This window comes from Miniopterus schreibersii, assembly GCF_964146895.1.
Source record: "Miniopterus schreibersii genome assembly, chromosome: 1".
Classification (NCBI taxonomy): Eukaryota; Metazoa; Chordata; class Mammalia; order Chiroptera; family Miniopteridae; genus Miniopterus; species Miniopterus schreibersii.
Genome location: NC_138101.1, coordinates 162,307,928 through 162,327,946, shown reverse-complemented (window position 1 = coordinate 162,327,946; position 20,019 = coordinate 162,307,928). Strand labels below are relative to the sequence as shown.

Genomic DNA, 20,019 nt, shown 5'->3' with positions numbered 1-20,019 from the left:
TTTATCAGCTTGGGGAGGCGTACGGCATTGATAGGAAGTACTGCATTGACAACTAAGTTTAAAGATGGTCTCTAGTTCTTGGCAGGAGATTCCAGTGGGGGAGGAGGAAAGGCAAAGCTAGTTTTTACAAGTTAGGAGGACATGGGAAAGTTGTTTTTTATGAGAAAGACTGGCAGGGGGATGGTGCTGAAGTGGCTTCTACCCATGAAGCTGAGCATTTTGCTCAGGCGAGATGGAGAGGGACAAGGATGGTTTGGTTGAAAGGCCAGGAAGTTGAGTACAGGAACATATGAGATGGCGGGGGGGCTGTAGATTGCTGGGGGCTGGCATAGTAAGGGGCCAAGAGGCATAAGCTTTTGAGGATTGTGGCTCATTGCTGCCAACAGGGGATCAGCTAGATGAAGCCTAGTCCCTTCAGATGCAACCAATGCCTACAGAAACTGCTTTCTCAGGATGGCCTGTTTTGATTCTCTACCCTCACCAGTTGGACTAGAGATGACAAAAAGTTATTTTTCCAGTGGTGGGATTTGCTGGCAAAGTGACAAGTCTCCAACAAGGGCAAGACCAATGTAACTCATCCTAGGAGTACTCAAAAATGAGGGTGGGGCCCAGCTGGGCGTGGCTCAGAGGTTGAGCACCTAGGATCCAGATCTCGGTTTGATTCCCAGTCAGGGCACATGCTTGGGTTGCAGGCTCAATCCCCAGTCGGGGGTGTGCAGGAGGCAGCCAGTCTGATGACTCTCTCATCATTGATGTTTCTCTCCCTTCCTCTCTCTGAAATCAATAAAGATTAAAAAAAAAAAAAAGAGGGTAGAAAGCGAGATTTGAGAGAACAGAGCTTACCTGTGCAACCCACTCTACTCCTATGCCCTATCACCAACTGGTGCTGGGGTCAGCAGGGGAGGTTAAAGCCAAATATGAAATAGTTTTAAAGGGACAGGTGGGCAGGACTAAGTCTTACTATCTGAAAGTGTCTGAAAAGTTAATCTGACAGATGTCAAAGGGGCCTATGACCCAAATGGCTCAATGTAGCAATTACTGGAAAAGACTTGATTTGAAAAAACTGATTTGAGACAAGCTAACCAAATATTAATTCTGGGTTTATTAAAAAGCAACTAGCAACCAGATTTGCAGAACCACCATTCAGTATTCATTTCTGAAAAATCAGTTTCCATAGTGACCTAATTGTACTTTATTTAATGAAACTTTAATGATGAGAAAACATTTTACACAGTCTCCTTATCTTCAGGGGATACGTTCCAAGACCCGCAGTGGATGTCTGAAACTGTGGATAGTACCAAACCCTATTATACTATGTTTTCTCCTGTATATGCATACCTATGATAAAGTTTAATTTGTAAATTAGGAACAGTAAAAAATTAACAATAATAACAGAATTATAACATGCTGGAATAAAAGTTATGTGAATGTGGTCTCTTAGCAAACCAGCATGAATTCCTTTTTCCTTCACAATTTCATGGACAGAAGATTCATTCTTACTGTAGATCTTCGCAACCTCAGCATATGATTTTTTTCTTACTGAGAACTGTCACCTTTTCACTTAAGGAAGCACTTTATTGCTTCTCTGTGGCACATTTGAACTGTCAGCATCACTTTGTGCTTTCAGGCCATTATGAAGTAAAATAAGGGCTACTTGAAACACAACACTGCGATCCTAAGAGTCAGTCTGATCCAAGATAGCTAAGTGGCTAACAGGTTGGTGGCACACACCCACTGGTACGCTGTGGACACAGTGGATGATTCATGTCCCACATAGGATGGAGCAGGACAGTGAAAGATTTCATCATGCTATGCTGAACGGCATGCAACTTGAAACTTATGAATTGTTTATTTCTGGAATTTTCCTCTTAATATTTTTAGACTGTGGGTAATTGAAATCATGGACAGCAAAACTGCAGATAAGGGGGGGGACTACGGTATATGAAATATCTACCCAATTGCATCGACTAGAACATTGGGTGACACAAAAATTAGATTAATGTTAATGTTGAAGAGAGTAAAACATTCCACATCAGATAAAACTCTTTTATTAAAGTAAGGTAAGTATTTCATATTCCATGACTGTTTGAAACATCCAGGAGAGCTAGGTCCCGAATCTCTTCTAGAAGTATGTACAGGCTTCTTCCCTTGGTTTGGCAATATTTTTGATAATCTTCCTGAATGACGTTTACTTTGTCTTCTTGGGCAAGCTGAGCTTCCTCCACAGATCTAGTTACTTCTTTGACTAAGTCATTCTTTAGCAAGAGGGGACTCTGATGAAAAAGTTCTGTCTCCGGCATCATGTATGGTGTGTTGCTCATTATCTCAAGCCTAATGGTATCAGAATGGCAACGGGAGGCCTGTACAGATACTCTCACCTATCGCAGAGGACAAAATGCATGTTATTAAATCACATTCTTTGTTCTTTACACTGAAAGCAATATTTAATGTAAATACAGACTTACTGTTACATGGTCAAACAAATGGAATGTGACAGACTCCCCTTCTGTTGTGGTAGAGGTGATTTTGTTCTGAAATCGTTGAAGGGATCCTGGTTTCCATTCACAACGGCTATCTGGGCCACATGAGATTACTAAGCCATCTTTATTTTTTAGATAAGCAGCACCTTTAATCCCAAACCTGAATTATTGCCAGAATAAAAATCCAGAGATAATGTATTCTTAGTATGCAGGTCTTGTATACTTAGCTAGAATGCTAGTTTTTTTTCTAGATTAAAAACAATTTTTCCTGTAATTTACCTCCAAATAGTTATTTCATTGATCAGATAGAAACAAAATATCTTGCTAATAAATAAGTAAAATCCTATCCTATCTGTATATAGTGAATTATACAGGGTGGGGCAAAAGTTTACAGTTGTGAGTATGGGAAACACAGAGTTTATTTTTGTATTATTATTTATTGATTATTGTATTATTTCCCATGTGAACAACTGTAAACGTACTTTTGCCCTACACTGTATATTACATTACGTTCATATGGTAACCAAATAATTGCTAAAATAAATATCTTAATAAATTATACCTAAAGTACTATTTGTGTTTTACATTTTTAGTTTAACTATGATTTCTTAACAATTTTTATGTTAAACATAACATACCTTGGTATAAATACGAGCACACCATTTGTTCTAATTGAATAAATAACCCCATCGGATATGGAACGCTCCTCAGTTTCTTGGTCTTTGTCTTTAAAATACATGCACTGGAAGAGCTCAGTAGACTGCTTCTGAGAATGCTGTGCTGCCTAAAAGAAGCACAATCCCAAAGCATGACAGACTTCTCTAACATTCCCAGAAGAAATATGAAATTCATAATCCCACAGAAACGATGTCATTTTTAAAGGCTAGATTCTGCCCCAGCCAGGTGGCTCGGTTGGAGTGTCATCCTGTACACCAAGAAGGTTGCAGGTTCGATCCCCAGTCTGGGCGCATTTAGGAGATAACTGATCGATGTTTCTCTCTCACATCAGTCTAAAAATTGCAATTTAGCCCTAGCCAGTTGGCTCAGCGGTTAGAGTGTTGGCCCAAGGACTGAAAGGTCCCATATTCGATTCCGGCCAAGAGCATGTACCTCAGTTGCAGACTTGATCCCTGGCCCCAGTTGGGGCACATGCAGGAGGCAACCAATTGATGTGTCTCTCTCACATCAATGTTTTTTCCTCTCTCTCCTTTCCACTCTCTGAAAAAGCAATGGAAAAAATATCCTCTGGTGAGGATTAAAAAAAAAAAATTTAAATGGCCAACATGGCTGCTGGATATAATATTGCAAAGCACGGAACTATAGAACATTGGATATAGAAAGTATATTAAACATTTAGGTAGTTTCTAATTCTATGTGTCACCAAATGATCTAGTTCTATGCTATGCAATATTGAAGTCATTAGCAACAATATGAAATAGTACACAAAGCAGCTTCTAAAACAATGATGTAAGTATATTGACATGCTGTGCAATCAATAAGGTGTTAAGTGGGGGGGGAAAAGGCGGATTTCAAAACAACAGATACGGTACAATATTTTTGTAAATAAAAAACATTATCTAAAGTTATCTCTGTGTGGTAAGATGATAGATGATCTTTTATATTTCTACATTTTGGGGAAAACATCTATTGTTAAATCTTCCAAGTCCACATTAAATTACTTCAGGACATTTGTAAATGTAGCAAGAACTACTCAACAAGATTTATAATTTTTCATGTTATTTCTTTGGTTAGAATAATTCTAAAATTTAATTTGCTAGAATATATGGTACTTTGTTCTATTACACAATAAAGCAGATATTCTCTTAGCAAAAGAGATACTGGGTAAGAGAAATTAAAACCCCTCTTACTCGGTTTCTATTGTTGATATGTCTGCATAATTCCTCAAGATCTTTGTTGCTGAACAAATTTTCCTGAATTTCCATTTTCTTATCTTTTGAAATGGCTGCCATTAACAATCGATGTACTATAATATCTGCATATCTTCTTATTGGAGAAGTAAAGTGGGTGTATTTATCTAATGCAAGACCTTCAAAAAGAAGCCAAAAGATCAAAATAAACAAAAAGAAATGCTTTTTAAACAACCTGCTCAAGATCAGGGCCACATAAGGAAAACTTTTATCATTCACCATAATGATGGAACTCCTCCTCCGCACAGGATCCAGTGGAGAAATATAGTGCATTAGACATGGCCTGCATAGCCATAGAGCGGAGCAGTCGGTTCACAATGGGATCGTTGGGGTCATTTGCATTATCCAGAGAATCAGCCAGTGTCTTATTGGACCTAACAAAAAAATGGAAAGACTTTTATTTAGTCCCCAGCAATGATTTATAAGTCAACACTGAGGAGAATACTTCACTTACCAGTCTGAATACGACGTTCATCTGACAGCAGTGAAATTTATTTTGGACACATTTCAGAAGGAACTCTTTTCAACTATAGAAATCTACTTTTATTTTAAGATTTAAACAAAAAGGTGTATCAGAATTTAAATGTCTCTTAAGTAGGAAAGAGTAATGTGGTAATACCTATGAGGTTAAGTTAATGATCAGCACATAGCAGGTTGTTGAATTCCTAACACCCTTAACCTTAAACATACTGTACAGGTTGAAGAATGGACTTTTTCTTTCTTTCTTTTTTAATCCTCACCTGAGGATATGTTTCCATTGATTCTAGAGCGAGAGGAAGGAGAGGGAGAGATAGAGAAACATCGATGTGAGAAAGAAACATTGATGGGTTGCCCCTGTACACACTCCGACCAGGGATGGAACCTGAAACTTGTGTATGTTACCTGAACGGGAATCGAACCCATGACTCTTTGGTGCATGGGACAATGCTCCAACCAACTGCGCCACACCAGCCAGGGTTAGACTTACTCTTTTTTTAAATCAATAATTATGGAGCCAGAGTTAAAAAGCAAAACTAAACTAAACCTGAGGTACCCAAGGAAAAGAAACCTAAATTATTATTATTATTATTTAAAGAGACACAAAACATTCTATTTATTTACTCTCAAATAATTTTTAAAACCCCAGGAAATACAGAATTAAACATTTAATAATAGAGCATATAATTCAGTTCTATAGTGTAGCCCACTAAGAGAAAAGGGGGAAAAGAAAGGTGGAGAATGATGAACGGAAAAAAAAAGTAACAATGGGCACTTCTGGGAGCTTTCAAGTTTGACAGACTTGGACTCAAATCTTGACTCAGTCCTGGCTAGCTGTTACATTACAGTCAAGTTACTTAACCTCTCCAGACTTAATTTCCCTATCTGTAAAATATGAATGACACAAAATGGTATCTGAGAGCCCTTAGCACATACGCCTGGCGCACACACACAGAGCTCAGCCACCGAACAAACCAGAAAAAGATACTATCATCTAAAGACAGAGGCAAAAAATCCATTTTGATTAGTGAATAAAATTAGGACCTGTTACTTCACAAAAAATACTAAAAAATCCTTTTTATACATCATTTTTAACAGGGAAAATACTTTATCCTGGAGGTGGGGAGTAAAAAGTCTCAGTCTATGGAGGGTTGGTATGAATTTACCATCAGTGTGGTGTCTTACAATACGCTGCATTTTTAAATTTAAAAATTATATATATTTTACTGATTTCAGAGAGAGGAAGAGAGAGATAGATCAATGATGAAAGAGAGTCATTGACTGGCTGCCTCCCGCATGCCCCCTGCTAGGGATTGAGCCCGCAACCTGAGCATGTGCCTTGACTGGGAATCGAACTGCGATCTCCTGGAGCCACACTGGCCCGGCAATATGCTGCATTTTTAAAGTAGTGAAATAAATAGAATTATTTTGGGGGATTTGCCTAAGGACTAGATGAAATTACATCAAGGTCCCTTACTTCTGTATTACAAATTATAGTGGGTCAAAATTATGTCTCAATAAACTTGTTTTAATTTTAAGGCTCTATACTTACATTATAGTATATGAAGAAAGAGCCAAGGAAAGTTTTCTATTTTTGGTCAAAGATCTGGCTGTCACATTTTAAGAACTACCGTAGGATAAATAAATGTACACCATTCCCTTCCATTCCTCTGCCCCCTCAAAAGAGGAATTACCGTGTATCTATGAAGAAGCCTTTTGCTTTAGCACATTCTCTCAGTTCTGAGAAAAACTCCTGGTGTGGAGGAGGGTGTTGGCGCAGCAAGGCCTGATGAGGGAAGCTCTCCCAGATCTTCTTGGCTACCCAGTGGTTGGCCAGGATCATGCATTCGGCCACCGTCTCATGGACTTCCAGGGGCTGCTGGGGGATGAGGTCTTGAATGTTCTTCTTTTCATCTAGCTGTATGCGAACTTCCACCCCTTCCAGTTCCAGGGCACCACAGAGGTCTCGTTTAGCTCGGACGTGGTGTGCTATGTCAGTCAGCTTTCCAATTGCCCACACCAGCTCCTCTAGCTTGGCCTGTCTGCTCTTCTCATCCAAGTCTCTGAATTCCGGAATATCATCAATGATGCTAAAGTTCCCATCCAGTAGTTCCTGGGCTGCTTCATAAAACAGTTTGTATGCTGATCGAATAATGGTTCTGCCATACCACACTTTCTTAATTTCATAGGAGGTTTTATCCAATTCCCACATGACACTTACAGCATACCTACAAAACCAGTAACACTGAAATCATTATTTAATTCTTCCATTTTTGAAGCAAGCAGAACTAAACCCTAAGTATAACTTGAAATAAATGGCATCGCTACAGGTTTTTGGTTTGATGTTTCAACCTAAACATTCCACCACTAAATCAAAGTTAGACTAGGTTCCACTGAGCTCTGAGCAAATCTGAAATGAGTTCACATGTAATGTTGCAAACCTTACCTCACAGTTCTCCATTTTAATTAGAATAGTATAGCACTGATGGAGTCAAGTCTATTGGCTCTCTAGTAAAGAAGAGCAAAGCCTTTCAAGTCATATAGGATGACACTGAACTATGATACCAGTCTTGATGAGTGGTAAATTAGCCAAAAGTTCCTTTAGTAAAGAACCACTTAGCTACCAAATCACTCTATTTAAAAACTTGCAACACTTGCAACTCATATAAAAAAAAAAGGGCTAATTTTCCTAAGATGCAAAAAGCTTTTATAAATCCATTACTAATAGATCAAAAACTCAAAAAGAAACATGAAATAGTTACAGAAAGGGATACATAAACAACTGTTAAACATGTAAAAAATGTTTAACTTTACTGGTAGTAGCTGAGTTAAAATGCAAATTAAAACCAATCTAAAATACCATTTTCATCTATCAAATTGGCAAAGATAAAAAGCGACAATATATTGTGTTAGAAAGGTTGTGGGAAACAAGCATTCTCATACATTGATGGTGAGAATGTAATTGTTGTAACCTCTTGGAGGGCAATTTGATTAAGTCTATGTCACACAAATACATATATCCTTTGACACAGAAATTCCACTTGTAGCAATTTATGCTCTACACACACTGTACTTTTAAACATATGAAATGACTTATGTTCCAAGTAACTCAGTACAGGTTTGTAATTGCAAAAGATTGGAAACAATTCATATTTGCATAGATAAGCACGTTTTATTAACATGGAATGATCCTCAAGATACATCCTTAAGTTAAAAAAAAAAAAGCAAGGTGCTGAACAGCATATTGAGGGTGTGGCAAAAGTAGGTTTACAGTTGTGAGTACGTTAAACACAGAGTTTATACTTATATTATTATTTATTATTGCATTATTTTTCATATAAACAACTGTAAACCTACTTTTGCCCCACCTAGTATATAAAACGTATCACCATTTGTGTAAAAAACAAAGACCATATGTCCATACCTGTGCTTATGTGTATTATACCTAGAAAAATATTTAAGAAATTGGTAACTAAGGGAGAGTTGTAGGAGGGATTCTTTCACTAAATATGTTTTAGAACCTATAAATTTTGGACTATATAGTTTTATTACCTATTCAAAAATAGATATAAACTTTAACAACAAAAAAACCTTCCTAAGTTCATGCTCCTCATGTAAAGCAGCCTCAACCAGGGAATGCATATGCACAAAGTTGTTCCCATTTGTTCCCAGACTTTAGCTGACTTTAAAAAGCCAAAAAACGGGGAGAAACTGCCTCACAGGTAGAGAGAGAAGAGGAGAGGAAGGGAAGGGAAAGCTAGAGAAACAAAGCTGTCTGAAAATAAGTGGTACAGAGGAGTGTAGAGGACATGGGGAAGCAGGGGTGGGGCGTGAGGTGGTAGAGCACATTGGAAAGAGGAGGGGAAAGAGGCCAGAAGCGAGAGCACCAGGTATCACACAGGTAAAAACAATGAACTCACCTATCGACGCCTCCCAGAAGGGAGCACAGATCAGCGCTGAGGATGGAGGGCAGCATGTCATAGCGCCGGTCTGCTAAGTAGTAAGTGGTGGCCCTGTGAATGACACACATACAGGTACATGACCTTCAGAAGCAAGAAGCAGAGCAGCTGACTGCATGGGCTGCTGTGAGGTAAACGGCCAAAATCTCAGTACAAATTCCCCAAGGCTGTTGTTTTTCCATAAAGAGCAGCCGACTGGGTAATAAAGCTATTCCCATGTTCCCACTTTTCTAAGCGATGCCACTTTGGGCTGAATATGCTTCCACTGATATAAAAAGAGAAAGTGACATGACTTTCAGTTGTATAAAAACTATTAGAGTGTAATGATCCAGTATTTATATAAAATAGTATACTGCTACATGAAAAATTTAACCCATTTCAATTTAGAAGGAAACAATGTGTGAAAAGGTTCAGTTACAAAAAGCAAGGTACACTGATCAAGGTACTATTTTTCTAAAGGAAAAGGGGACGTGGACCTCAGTTGTTGTTTTTTTCTGGAAGAGATCTTCAGAACTGTAATAAATTGTGAAATCTATCTTTTGAAAATCTGAAACTAGCATAGTTACAAAATACATTACAGTTACATATACATAATCACAATGCTGAGTTCACATAGCATTACCTTGTCTTAGCTTCAATGTCAATATAAGAATTTGGTGCCACAAAGTGTGTGACATCTGCAATGTGGACCCCGAGCTCCAGGTTGCCATTACTTAAGGTTCTGACTGAGAGCGTGTCATCCACATCTTCACAACCTTTGGGGTCAATGCTGAATACAAGATGGGTTTTCCTTAAGTCTCTACGTTTTTGTTCCTCTTCAGGACTCACCTTCCAGGGATTTTCTGGTGTATTTACCGGCATCTTACACATCTGTACAATGAGAGGCCAAATACTGAGCAATTTCCCCAGCACCATTTCCTATAAAAATCTACTCTCTGACAATCTCAATGTGACCTCATAGAAATCCCATTAATTACACATTACCCTCTGCAATTAACCTATGTTTGCTTCTTTTGATCAATAATGATTTATTAGGTGCCTCATCTGTGTCAGGAACTGTGCTAGGCTCTGGAAAGTCAGGAGTCAATAGAAAAGACATAGTCCCCTGTCCTTGGGGATCCTTACGGTCTGACAGAAATGTGCCACAACTTTCACCAGCCTCTTTAGTTATGGGGGCTGCAGAAGAAATGAATGGGTGGTATATCAAGAGTACAGCCTCTACCCCATTTTCAAGTGATCCGTTTAGTTAAATTTAGTTGAGCTTTTAATTTAAGTCAAGCCCTGAAAAAAAATCAACATGTCCCAAATATTAAAAGCTTATTCCAGAAAAAAAAAAAAAAAAGCATATTCCTCCAAGATAATTTAAGCAGGACCAATCTAGGGCATTTCCCTCCATTATTGCCCATTTAAACCATCAATTTGCAGTTAAGTAGGCTAAAAGGGAAGAGAATTCTAGTCCTGTAAGTCTAATCCATGCTTTATTTTATCCTAACATTTTCACTAAGAGCTGAAACAAGTCAACAAATAATTTCCAGAAACTAATGTTAAACATAAAAATTTAATAATGTAAAATATTCTAAAATGTTTTACTAATATAGCTACTTTTCTGTCAAAAACTCCAGTGAAAATCAGAGCACCCATATGCTCTTGATAGTAATGCAAACTGGTCCAATTTTTCTGGAGAGCAATCTGCCAATACATAACAAAAGCTATTTAAATTTTTTATGTCCTTTGATTTGGTAATCTCACTTTAAGGATTACATTCCAAGGAAAATAATTAAAAAGAAAAAAAAAAAAGCAATGTTTATAAAAAGTATTTGAAGTAGCATTTTTTTATAATACTGAAAAATTAAACAGCACAAATGCCCAACAACTGAGGAATGCTTAAGCAAACTAGAGTACATCAATATGCAATAACTTGCCATAACTATTAAAAATAAGTAGGCTATGTCAATATATACAAATAATTTTAACTGATAAAAGCAGAACAGAAAATAGTGTGTGCACACTATGAATATAGCTAAGCAAGAATAATAAACGAGATTTATGGGGACTTTAGAAGATCACAAAGTGATGAAAATAGCTGGTGTTTTATGTTCATGAAAGTTTTGTCTTCTGTAAAGGTTACAAAAACTGTTTCATAATGAGCATGATATTTTTTATCCATGGATCAGAGATGCATGGAACCCAACAAGCTGCTTCCTGCAGCTTTCTGCAGGCCTCCAGTTGAATAATTATGATAGGGAGTGGAGCCCAGTGGGTCTGTAACTAGGTACCCTTGCAGTTGCTGGGGATGGACGCATACTGACTATAAGACACTGACATACCATTTTTAAGCACAGTTGGAAAATGGAAAACATTAACTATGAGACTATAGGAAACTAACTCTGCGCTTGAAGCTGACTTCAGTCTGGTCCAAACACAGAATAAAGAGGAGTGAGATTTTTCCATTATCTGTGGATTATGACATAGTGCAAAGATCTTTTTATTTCTTAATGGTGAAACAAACAACAAAAAAAGGCAAAAAGAAAATGTACAATGTCTTTCACCCAACTAAAGTTCTTGGGGAAATCTGACCTGAGCTTCTGAGAAAGGGGCAACTGAAATACTGTTTTCCACCAGGATGGTTGCAATTTCTCCTTCCAGATCTCCAATTCTTCCTAAAACACGCACAAAATGTCCATTTGGATACACAGATGTCGACTCCCAGGAATCAATGCGCACAATCACCCTGAAGTCCTGCCCAAAAGGAGGGGGGAAAAAACATGAGTCCAACGCCAGGAGTTAAATGGATCACTTAGAAGCACCAAACAAGTAAGAGATAAACTGCATCAAGCTCCAAAGAGAGTAGCCAATTTGCAAATAGTGGGTGCTTTTTTATTTTTTTATTTTTTAATAGATCTTCCTGTTTTACTAAATTCCAGATGGTATATAAATGCTTGGCCCAGTGCTTTGAAGGGAAGCATCACCTCTCTACATCAAGCAAATGGGCTGGAAATTTTAGTCTATTAAAGAAAGCCAACTAACACATTTTAGTTAACATTTGCAACAACATGGAAAAACCCATTTATGCACAGTCCAAATTAAATTTCAGAACAAAAACCTCAATTTTGTGTGTGTGGGAGTTACTTTCTAATTTCTTAAGACAGATCTTCCGGTGCTGAAGAAGGTATCAGTGTGATTGAACCCCAATGCCTCAAATTTCCAGCAAACCACAGATAAGGAAAGCAGTAGTTCCAACTGGCCTCAGAAAGCCTGTATAAGGCTTCAGATGCAAAGATACACAATGACCAGGTTGGGGACCAGGCTGGGGACATCCTGCTTCAGTGTCTCATTTAGAAACAACAAAACATCAGGCAAATCAAACTGGGTGATGCTTCCAGTCTTTGCCACAGTGAAGGTTAATTTCTAACTTTCTTGTTTATGTCTTCTCTCTGGTGCTACATTCCTTTATGGATAATCGATTCTCTGAAGTATCACTATATCATCTCTATAGGGCAGAGTGATCGTATTTCTGTATCGCTTGCTAGAAGAAAGTGTGTTAGTGTTGGCACAGTGTATCTATCCAAAGTTTCTGTGTTGGACAGCTGGATAATGTATGTTCTCCCTAGTTGTCTTACACAGCTCTTTCTAGGATGGTTTCTCTCTGGCCTTCATTCATTAACCAAGTACTACTGAATAGATGGTTCTATATATTTAGAATTTTTAAAAAACAGGATCTCAAATGCCAAATGCCATCAATAATTTATCCCTTCTTATGCAAAGGAATGAACAATGTTTTCTGGTACTGCTCGAAAGCTGGCAGAGACAGGAGGGAAAACAGTAGAAGTACAATGTCAGCTACCTGGAGGGCTTCTGCTTGCTGAGTGCTGATTCGGATTTTAGGGATTCTGTAATCCCAAGGTGTAACTAGTATTTTCTGAGCATTTTTGCCCTGAGATTGGACCTCTTCTTTGGATGGAAATGTCACCACATAATCCCGCCAGTTCTTCTGAAGGATGCCTACAACTCTGCCTTTGGAGGAACAAAACAAAACAAAACAAAACCTTAGTGGGAGATTTCACCTATCTGGACTCTGACAAGTTCAGTAGTGAGTGAGGAAAAGACCAGGAAAAACAATGTCCCATTTTTTCAAGCACATCCACACATGGTGAGAGATGCTTAAACATTTGCCTTCCTAGAATTTTATTATTACAATGGATTTCAAAAAACTTTTTAATGACACTGTCAGTACGCCCTTTCTTCTGAGGGGTCTGATGTGACACTTAGATCCATTAGTCCCACTTTCTCTTTTGTCTTTATCAACCCCAGGTTTAGGTATGCTGGGAAAAGTCAATGATTTTCACTTTTTTTTTTTAAATCCTCACCTGAGGATATTTTTTCCATTGCTTTTTTTCAGAGAGTGTGTGTGGGGAGAGAGAGAGAGAGAGAGAGAAACACTGCATTGATTGGTTGTCTCCTGCACGTGCCCCTACCGGGGCTGGGGATTGAGCCTGTAATCAGGTATGTGCCCTTGGCCGGACTCAAACCCAGAACTCTTCACTCCTCAGGCAGGGGCTCTAACCATGAGTCAAACTGGCCAGGACTGATTTTCACTTATTTATTTATTTTTTAAAAATTTATTTTTTTAAAAAAATATGTCTTCATTGATTTCAGAGAGAGGAAGGGCGAGAGAGAGAGAGAGAAACATCAATGATGAGAGAGTCATCATTGATCCGCTGCCTCCTGCACGCTCCTGAATGGGGATTGAGCCGGCAACTCAGGCTTGTGCCCTGACCGGGAATCGAACAGAAATCTCCTGGATCCTAGGTTGATGCTCAACTGCTGTGCCACGCCTGGCCAGGCTGATTTTCACTTTTTTAAACCCATGCTCTCTACTGTGCATTTTTGCTATTTTTCTTTCATTTTCCTACTAGCCAAGATTGTTTGGTCCAACATGATACACAGGAAAGGATACAAATCATTTAAGTCTGATATACAACACTTTTAATAATCACTGACTGTAAAAACAAACTAAGATTTAAAAGTGCTATCTTTCCTTTTCACAGACATTTATTAACCCCCTACTAGGAATCGCCCTGTTCTAGGCACAGGGATTACAGCAGTATCAAAGTTAAGTCCTTGATTTTCCAGAGTATACATTCTGGCCTGGGAGTCTGTGGGGGTGGGAAACAGTAAACAATAAATATATGTGAGGTCATGATGATTGCTAAGAAAGATGTAGTAAGTAGGGTAAGGTGACCAAGAGTAATAAAGGGTCAGAAGTAGCAGCTATTTCAAATAAAGTGATATTGACAGAGACTTGAAGTGAGGAAAGGAGGTATAAGGATGTTTGGGGACAGCTTGTTTCTGGGGGTGGCAGGAGCAGAATGATAAAGAGGACAATGACAGGAGGCAGCCCAAGCTGGCAGGACCTTGTAGGCCAGAGTAAGGATTTTATTCTGAGAAAAACAGGAAGCAGCCACTGGAGAGTTTTGAGCAGAGACGTAGCAAGACCTAGACTTTTAAAAGGATCACTGTGGCTCCTGTGTGGAGAAAAGACTATCTGGGAGCAAGGGTTGGAGCAGAAGAACAGTAAGGAGGCTGCTGGGAAAATCTCACCAAGGGTTCTAGTGGACTGAATTAGGAGAGAAGTGGTACAGTGTGGAGTAGCTGAATTCAGTTAGAGCTGTCAGGACTTGCTTACGTGTGAAAGAAAGTTCAAGAAGGACTCCAGGGTCTTTGGGTTAACCAACTGTAAAAATGAACTTGCCATTTATGGAGATGGGGAAGATTAGGAGAGGAGTGGGCTTGCGGGTGGAAACTGGAAATGTGTTATTAGGCAAGTTAAGTTTGAGATGCCCATTAGATATCCAGGGGAAGATGCCAAATAGATAACTGAGTAAACAAGACTGGAGCCTAATGGGCTCTGGGCTGGAAATAGAAAGCCAGAGGACTGAGTGAGCTCTCCTAGGGAGAGTGCACAGGAAAAAAGAGATCCAGAGAGGAGCTGGGTTCATCCAAGAGGAGAGACAATAAGATGAGAGGAACCAGCAAAGAAACTGAGGAGCAGCAACCAGCAGGGGAGGGAAGAACCCAGAAGTCAATGATAAGGATGTGGTCCACAGGCCAAGTGCTGCCCACAGGTTATAGATGCCAAGGACTACTGGCAAAGAGATTGCTGGTGACCTTGGCAAGAGGTCAAGGTTTTCTTTTTGGGGTGGAGGGAGGTGTATCTGAATGTAGTGTCTTTGGGAGTAAATAGGTAAAGAGGAAGCAGAGAGAGTGCAGAGTTAACTGTTTCACTGAGTCTTGCCACAAACTGAAGCAGAGAAAAGAGTGGTAGCTATAGGGGATGTGGGACTCAAGGGAGTTCTGCCTTTAAGACGGGAGATATTACAGCCTATATGGGTGCTGATGAGAATAAAATAAAACCTGCAGAGAGGGGAAACTGATAATGTAGGAAAAAAGCCAATATCACATATTAATAATAGCAATATTTCTGGGTGGTTAAGGCGAGGAAAAACAAACATTTCACATGAAAAATGGATAACTGTGTGACTTTCCAACTGGCTCACCTGTGGGCATGGGCTCACTTGGGGACTCTCCGGTGGCCTTGTCATCGCTGTCATTCTCACACAAGGCAGCAGTTCTTCCTTTCCATTCACTTTTAGGAAGCAGTTCCACAACTACCATGTCTCCGTGAATCGAGCGGTTTCGAGCCTTCATCCCATGGATTAGGATGTCACTAACTAAACCTGTGTTTGGGACAGCACAGAGAAACCCAATAAAGCCAAGGGGGATACCACACCAGTGAGGCACATCAAACATAATATATCTGAGGTCTAATCAGCTTTCCTACAAAGAAAAGCTTCCTTCTTTCAAAAAATAGGTCAAGCTTCTTTTGTTCCATAGGTTATGAATGAGGAAACATGGCCACCACGTCATAGCGTATAATGTGCTTTCAATCACCTTTTAAGGTACGTAACAGTTCCCTGCATGAGACCATGTAAGCCTACACTGGGATTCTGTCACACACCTGGAGGGGCCCCACAGCCGGGCGTGGCCAGCAGGCTGATGAACTAAGGGTGCTGCCAAACTGACAGGGATGACTCTGAAGTGCAGAAGCCCTGAGAAAGCCACTGCTTTGCATTCTCCTTCAACCCAGCCATGCTCCCTTGACTGTCAGGGTTTTCTTCACCTTGTCATTGCAGAAGTAGGACGTACACTCCATCATACAACTTATTTACACTTTTTTTTCATTTTTTACTGTTTTAGTGGTTCCAATGAGGCAATATAGCACATTGAGGCAGTTCAGGGCAGTGTCTTAAAATCATGGTCACATTGCCTTAGTGGCGGTCTCAGCCCCCCACTCAGCAGGTGTTGATCTTGGGCAAGCTACTGTGCTTCTCTGGATTTTAGTTTCCCCACATGTAGCCTTGTGTATCCTCAGGTATAAAAGGTGGAAAACAATAATACCTGTTAAGTGTTTAGAAAAGTTCTTGATATATAGTAACCACTCAATAAAATATTAGCTATTATAATTTTAAAAGTTTATGACAATAAAATCAGAAACTATCAATAAAAAGTTAGGGGGAAAAAATCAACTCATGATCCCACACACCCAATGTACATGGGGATGTCTGACATGGCATATACAATGTGACAATTTCAACTCTGCTTTCTTCACTGCGTAATATCAGAATGAACAGCTGGCATGGAGATTTATGTAAGGTTTATACTGAACCTGAATCTTTACTGCTGGCTCCTTGAAGTCGCACAAAAGCTTCTATTTGTGCTCTGTGTTTGTTGACATTCAGAATTCCCTGAAATCATAATAAAAATCAATGTGAAAATTTTTTTCCTGCCTGCTTTACCTCCAAAAGGTACAGTTTTCAAAAACTATGAAAAAATTTAAAGAACTATATGAAAATATCCCCATAATATTCTTATAAGGCATGTGATCCCTTGGTTTAGAAATAATATTAATCATCAAGGTTTCTTTTCTCTACAGAATACACCATCATTTTGAACTGCTCTTAGCTATACCAAGTGTTGAAAGTGCCAGGATCTATCTTACCTAAGAGATGAGTGATCTTTAAAAAACCTTCTTTCTCAGAGTGCCCTCCTAGGAATGTTGTGAACTTTACTCCCAAGTTGGAAGCATTAGCCCCTCTAGGTATATCATTTAAAATACCCACACTTTAGGGAGGGACTTCAGTGTGGTATTCTCAAACTTCCGCCTGTATGAAAGTCATCTGAGTGGCTTGTTAAAAATGTAAAATCCAAGACAGAACAGTTCTGTACCCTGATTGCAGAGGAGGATAAACAAATCTACACATGTGATAAAACAGCATGGATACACACACACACACACACACACACACACACACACACATACATACATATAAAACTTAAAATCTGAATAATTTTATCCAATTTCTTCTCAAGACCCTGACCAGCATTTTGGTTCTGGAGGATGATGAAGGACCTTCATCATCCCCCAGATGAAATGGCAATGGATTAAAGAAGCCAAATTTCACCAATTTTACAATTTTGCCAAACCTCCAGACCTTGATTCAAAAATACATTCTCTTTCCCAGTGACAGGAGGCATTTATAAGGCTACTCATGTGATGCTCAATATGTAACCCAATTAAGAACATTATAGAGCAGCTCCAACCAGACAGCCCTGTCTATAGGAAGAATGGCTCCCAGAGCACCTTAAACATCGCCAGCCCTGGCTTACTCACACCCACCCATCTTGTTTACAGCCTTTGAAATTAGACACCTGTGACAGGAGGCAAATAAAGAAGAAAACATACTGGCTGGTCCTGATGCCTACTCTTCATACCTCACCTGGGTATAGCGTCCAGACTTAATGCCAGCTTCTAACACTTCCAGGGGAAGATGTTCTGGGTACTCCTTCCTGTGGCTCTCCTGACTCTCATTCTCTCTTTCCCGGCGAGACTGAAGGATAGAATCACAAAGCTCATGGGCGGCTTTTAAATCAGGCCAAAAATTGTCCAGGTAATTCTGCATTCAATAGAGGCACAAGAGAAACATGGTCAGAAGAGTAATTCTTCATTATAGTAGCATTATAAAAACTCCCAAACAGGAACTGCCGGCATGCAGTTTTGAAGATGTGCCAAATGAGCATTATCTGCCTAAGTCTCATGCTACTGGTTCATTCTCTACCATCTCATTAACCTGAAGACTGGCCAATGAAGCCTAGGGAGGCTGTCCCTACCATGGAAGGCTTCCACTTCCCTGATTACTCTGAACTCTCAAATCTCCTTCTCTCTCTCTCCATACATACACACATGCACACACACGGTCTGCCTGTCTTTATATGTACATCATTGCTGCACGTAATGGCCTACAATGTATGGACAGATAAAGCTCCTACATGTGCATTCTTGTCTTTTTTATCCCACCCTGAAATGTTTGAAATTTATAAGAAACTTAAGCACATAAAAGTGGCAAGTAGTAAAGTGTATAAGGAAATGTCTCCCTTCACCTAATCCACTGACAATGTCAAATGAGCAGAGAGCAGGGAAAGTCAAGCAAGCAAATTATTCTATGGTGTTAGGCTTTCCCCTACTTCATCAGCTCCCAGAGGACTGAGCCTTTTTCTATGACATCCACAGATGTAGTAAAACTCCTCATGTAGGTACACTCGATGTTGCTGTTAGTGTGATGACCTGGTATGAAACATAACTTTGAAACAAGTGGTCAGAGTTCCCGCCAATATTACTGAATACTATTGCACATCTTGGAGTAATTTTTTCAAAAAGGCCCTGGGACAAAACCCCAAAGCGACTGCCCACAAGAGAATGGTGTGGTGAGGTTGGCTGTGTCACTTCTACTCTGTGTGTCCAGGGAACACTGCCTCAAATGGTTGACTCTCACTAAATAAAATCGAATTCAGATGTGATTTTAACTCAACTTTAAGTCTCAGGTACAGTCTACCACATTCTCTTTTCTCAACTTAAAAAGAAAATAAATGATCCTTGTTGTTAACTCCAGCATTTCTCCCACTAATTTCAGGGTCCTGTTCAAACTGCTTCTGTTCTTTCCCTAGTCCTTACGGAAGTTCTGTCTGTGCTAACATCAGTACCCTAGTTCTGTGGTCAATTATCACTGATGAGCACCGAGAATTAGTCTCTGCTCAATTTACAAGGACAAAAAGCAACTGTTACGCACTACCAACATGAGCCTCAGATGCCAACGGTTTGGTAAAAGCTGAGTCTGATTGTTTCTAGGAGAACAGGAAATATTTACTTAGGATTTGTGGCAGTTGCTTTGGTGGAAAACATAATTCAGAAAACTGTGTAAGGGGGGATCAGGTAAAAGTTGTCTGCAAAGGCGCACTAGTGTGTCTGTGTGTGTTTAAATTTATGCATTTTTATTTAACAAATAACTTCTGTAAACAGCACTGTAAAGTGAACTGTTAAAATTAAAAGGCACTTAAAACAAGAATGTGACTAGTATGAAACAAAACAGGCAACTCAGTAAGAAGTAAATATAGAGTGATCTGTTACAGCGCTAACTGAAAGCAAGGCTTGCTTAAGTGATAGCTGTTGCATAAGCCACAATACAACTTCACATGTTCATTAAAAAGGCAGATTTGTAGCTAAAACACCAAAGAAAAAGTGCTGATAAAAAAGTCTTACCCCTAAATTGCAAAAAAAAACACACCCTAAACTAAATAGCAACTAAATACATTAAACGATTAGAAGAAGTGATAAAAAAGCACCAGCCTTTAAACAAACAAAAAAAAAATGAATAAAATAAGATAAATTCATCCAAAGGTATCAATTTCAGCAAATACTATATAAATTAAGGACTTTATGTAAATAATACTAAATCAAGGAAATTTTTTGCAGAAAAATTTCCAATACTTTTATCCAAGGTTTGAATTTATAAAGAGAAGGAATACAAGTTACCAAGATTAACTTTTACTACCATAAACTGCCAGAGAATTTACTGCCTTCATTCGTCCCCATTAACTTCAGGTCCCCACAGAAAATTCTGGGCTTCCTTCACATCTGAACTTCATAGTCTCTTTTTTCCTTGTATCATTCACCTCTATAAAGCTCTCAGTCACAGTTTGCTTAGGAAATGCTATACAAAATAAAACTGTACTATACCACTGAACTACAAAGAAAAGTAATTTTCACAAAAAGTAGAAAAA

General features: G+C 39.0%; 1 protein-coding gene across 5 annotated transcripts in view; it reads right to left on the bottom strand.

Moving 5' to 3' along the window:
* Positions 1-2,032: 2,032 nt before the first annotated feature.
* DIS3L (DIS3 like exosome 3'-5' exoribonuclease) overlaps positions 2,033-20,019 on the bottom strand; it is a 30,651-nt gene continuing 12,664 nt past the window's right edge. For 3 of the 5 annotated variants that reach the window (XM_081151735.1, XM_081151736.1, XM_081151737.1), the window contains exons 5-17: positions 17,682-17,858; positions 16,571-16,649; positions 15,402-15,581; positions 12,689-12,858; positions 11,422-11,583; positions 9,467-9,714; positions 8,806-8,898; positions 6,580-7,113; positions 4,628-4,782; positions 4,349-4,527; positions 3,119-3,264; positions 2,466-2,640; positions 2,033-2,378 (exon numbers count right to left, since the gene is read on the bottom strand). In XM_081151735.1, coding sequence (XP_081007861.1) covers positions 2,070-2,378; positions 2,466-2,640; positions 3,119-3,264; positions 4,349-4,527; positions 4,628-4,782; positions 6,580-7,113; positions 8,806-8,898; positions 9,467-9,714; positions 11,422-11,583; positions 12,689-12,858; positions 15,402-15,581; positions 16,571-16,649; positions 17,682-17,858 — 2,607 coding nt within the window. In that variant the 3' untranslated portion in view covers positions 2,033-2,069. The remainder of the gene's footprint in view (positions 2,379-2,465; positions 2,641-3,118; positions 3,265-4,348; positions 4,528-4,627; positions 4,783-6,579; positions 7,114-8,805; positions 8,899-9,466; positions 9,715-11,421; positions 11,584-12,688; positions 12,859-15,401; positions 15,582-16,570; positions 16,650-17,681; positions 17,859-20,019) is intronic. The other 2 variants (XM_081151739.1, XM_081151738.1) reach the window with 2 other exon arrangements.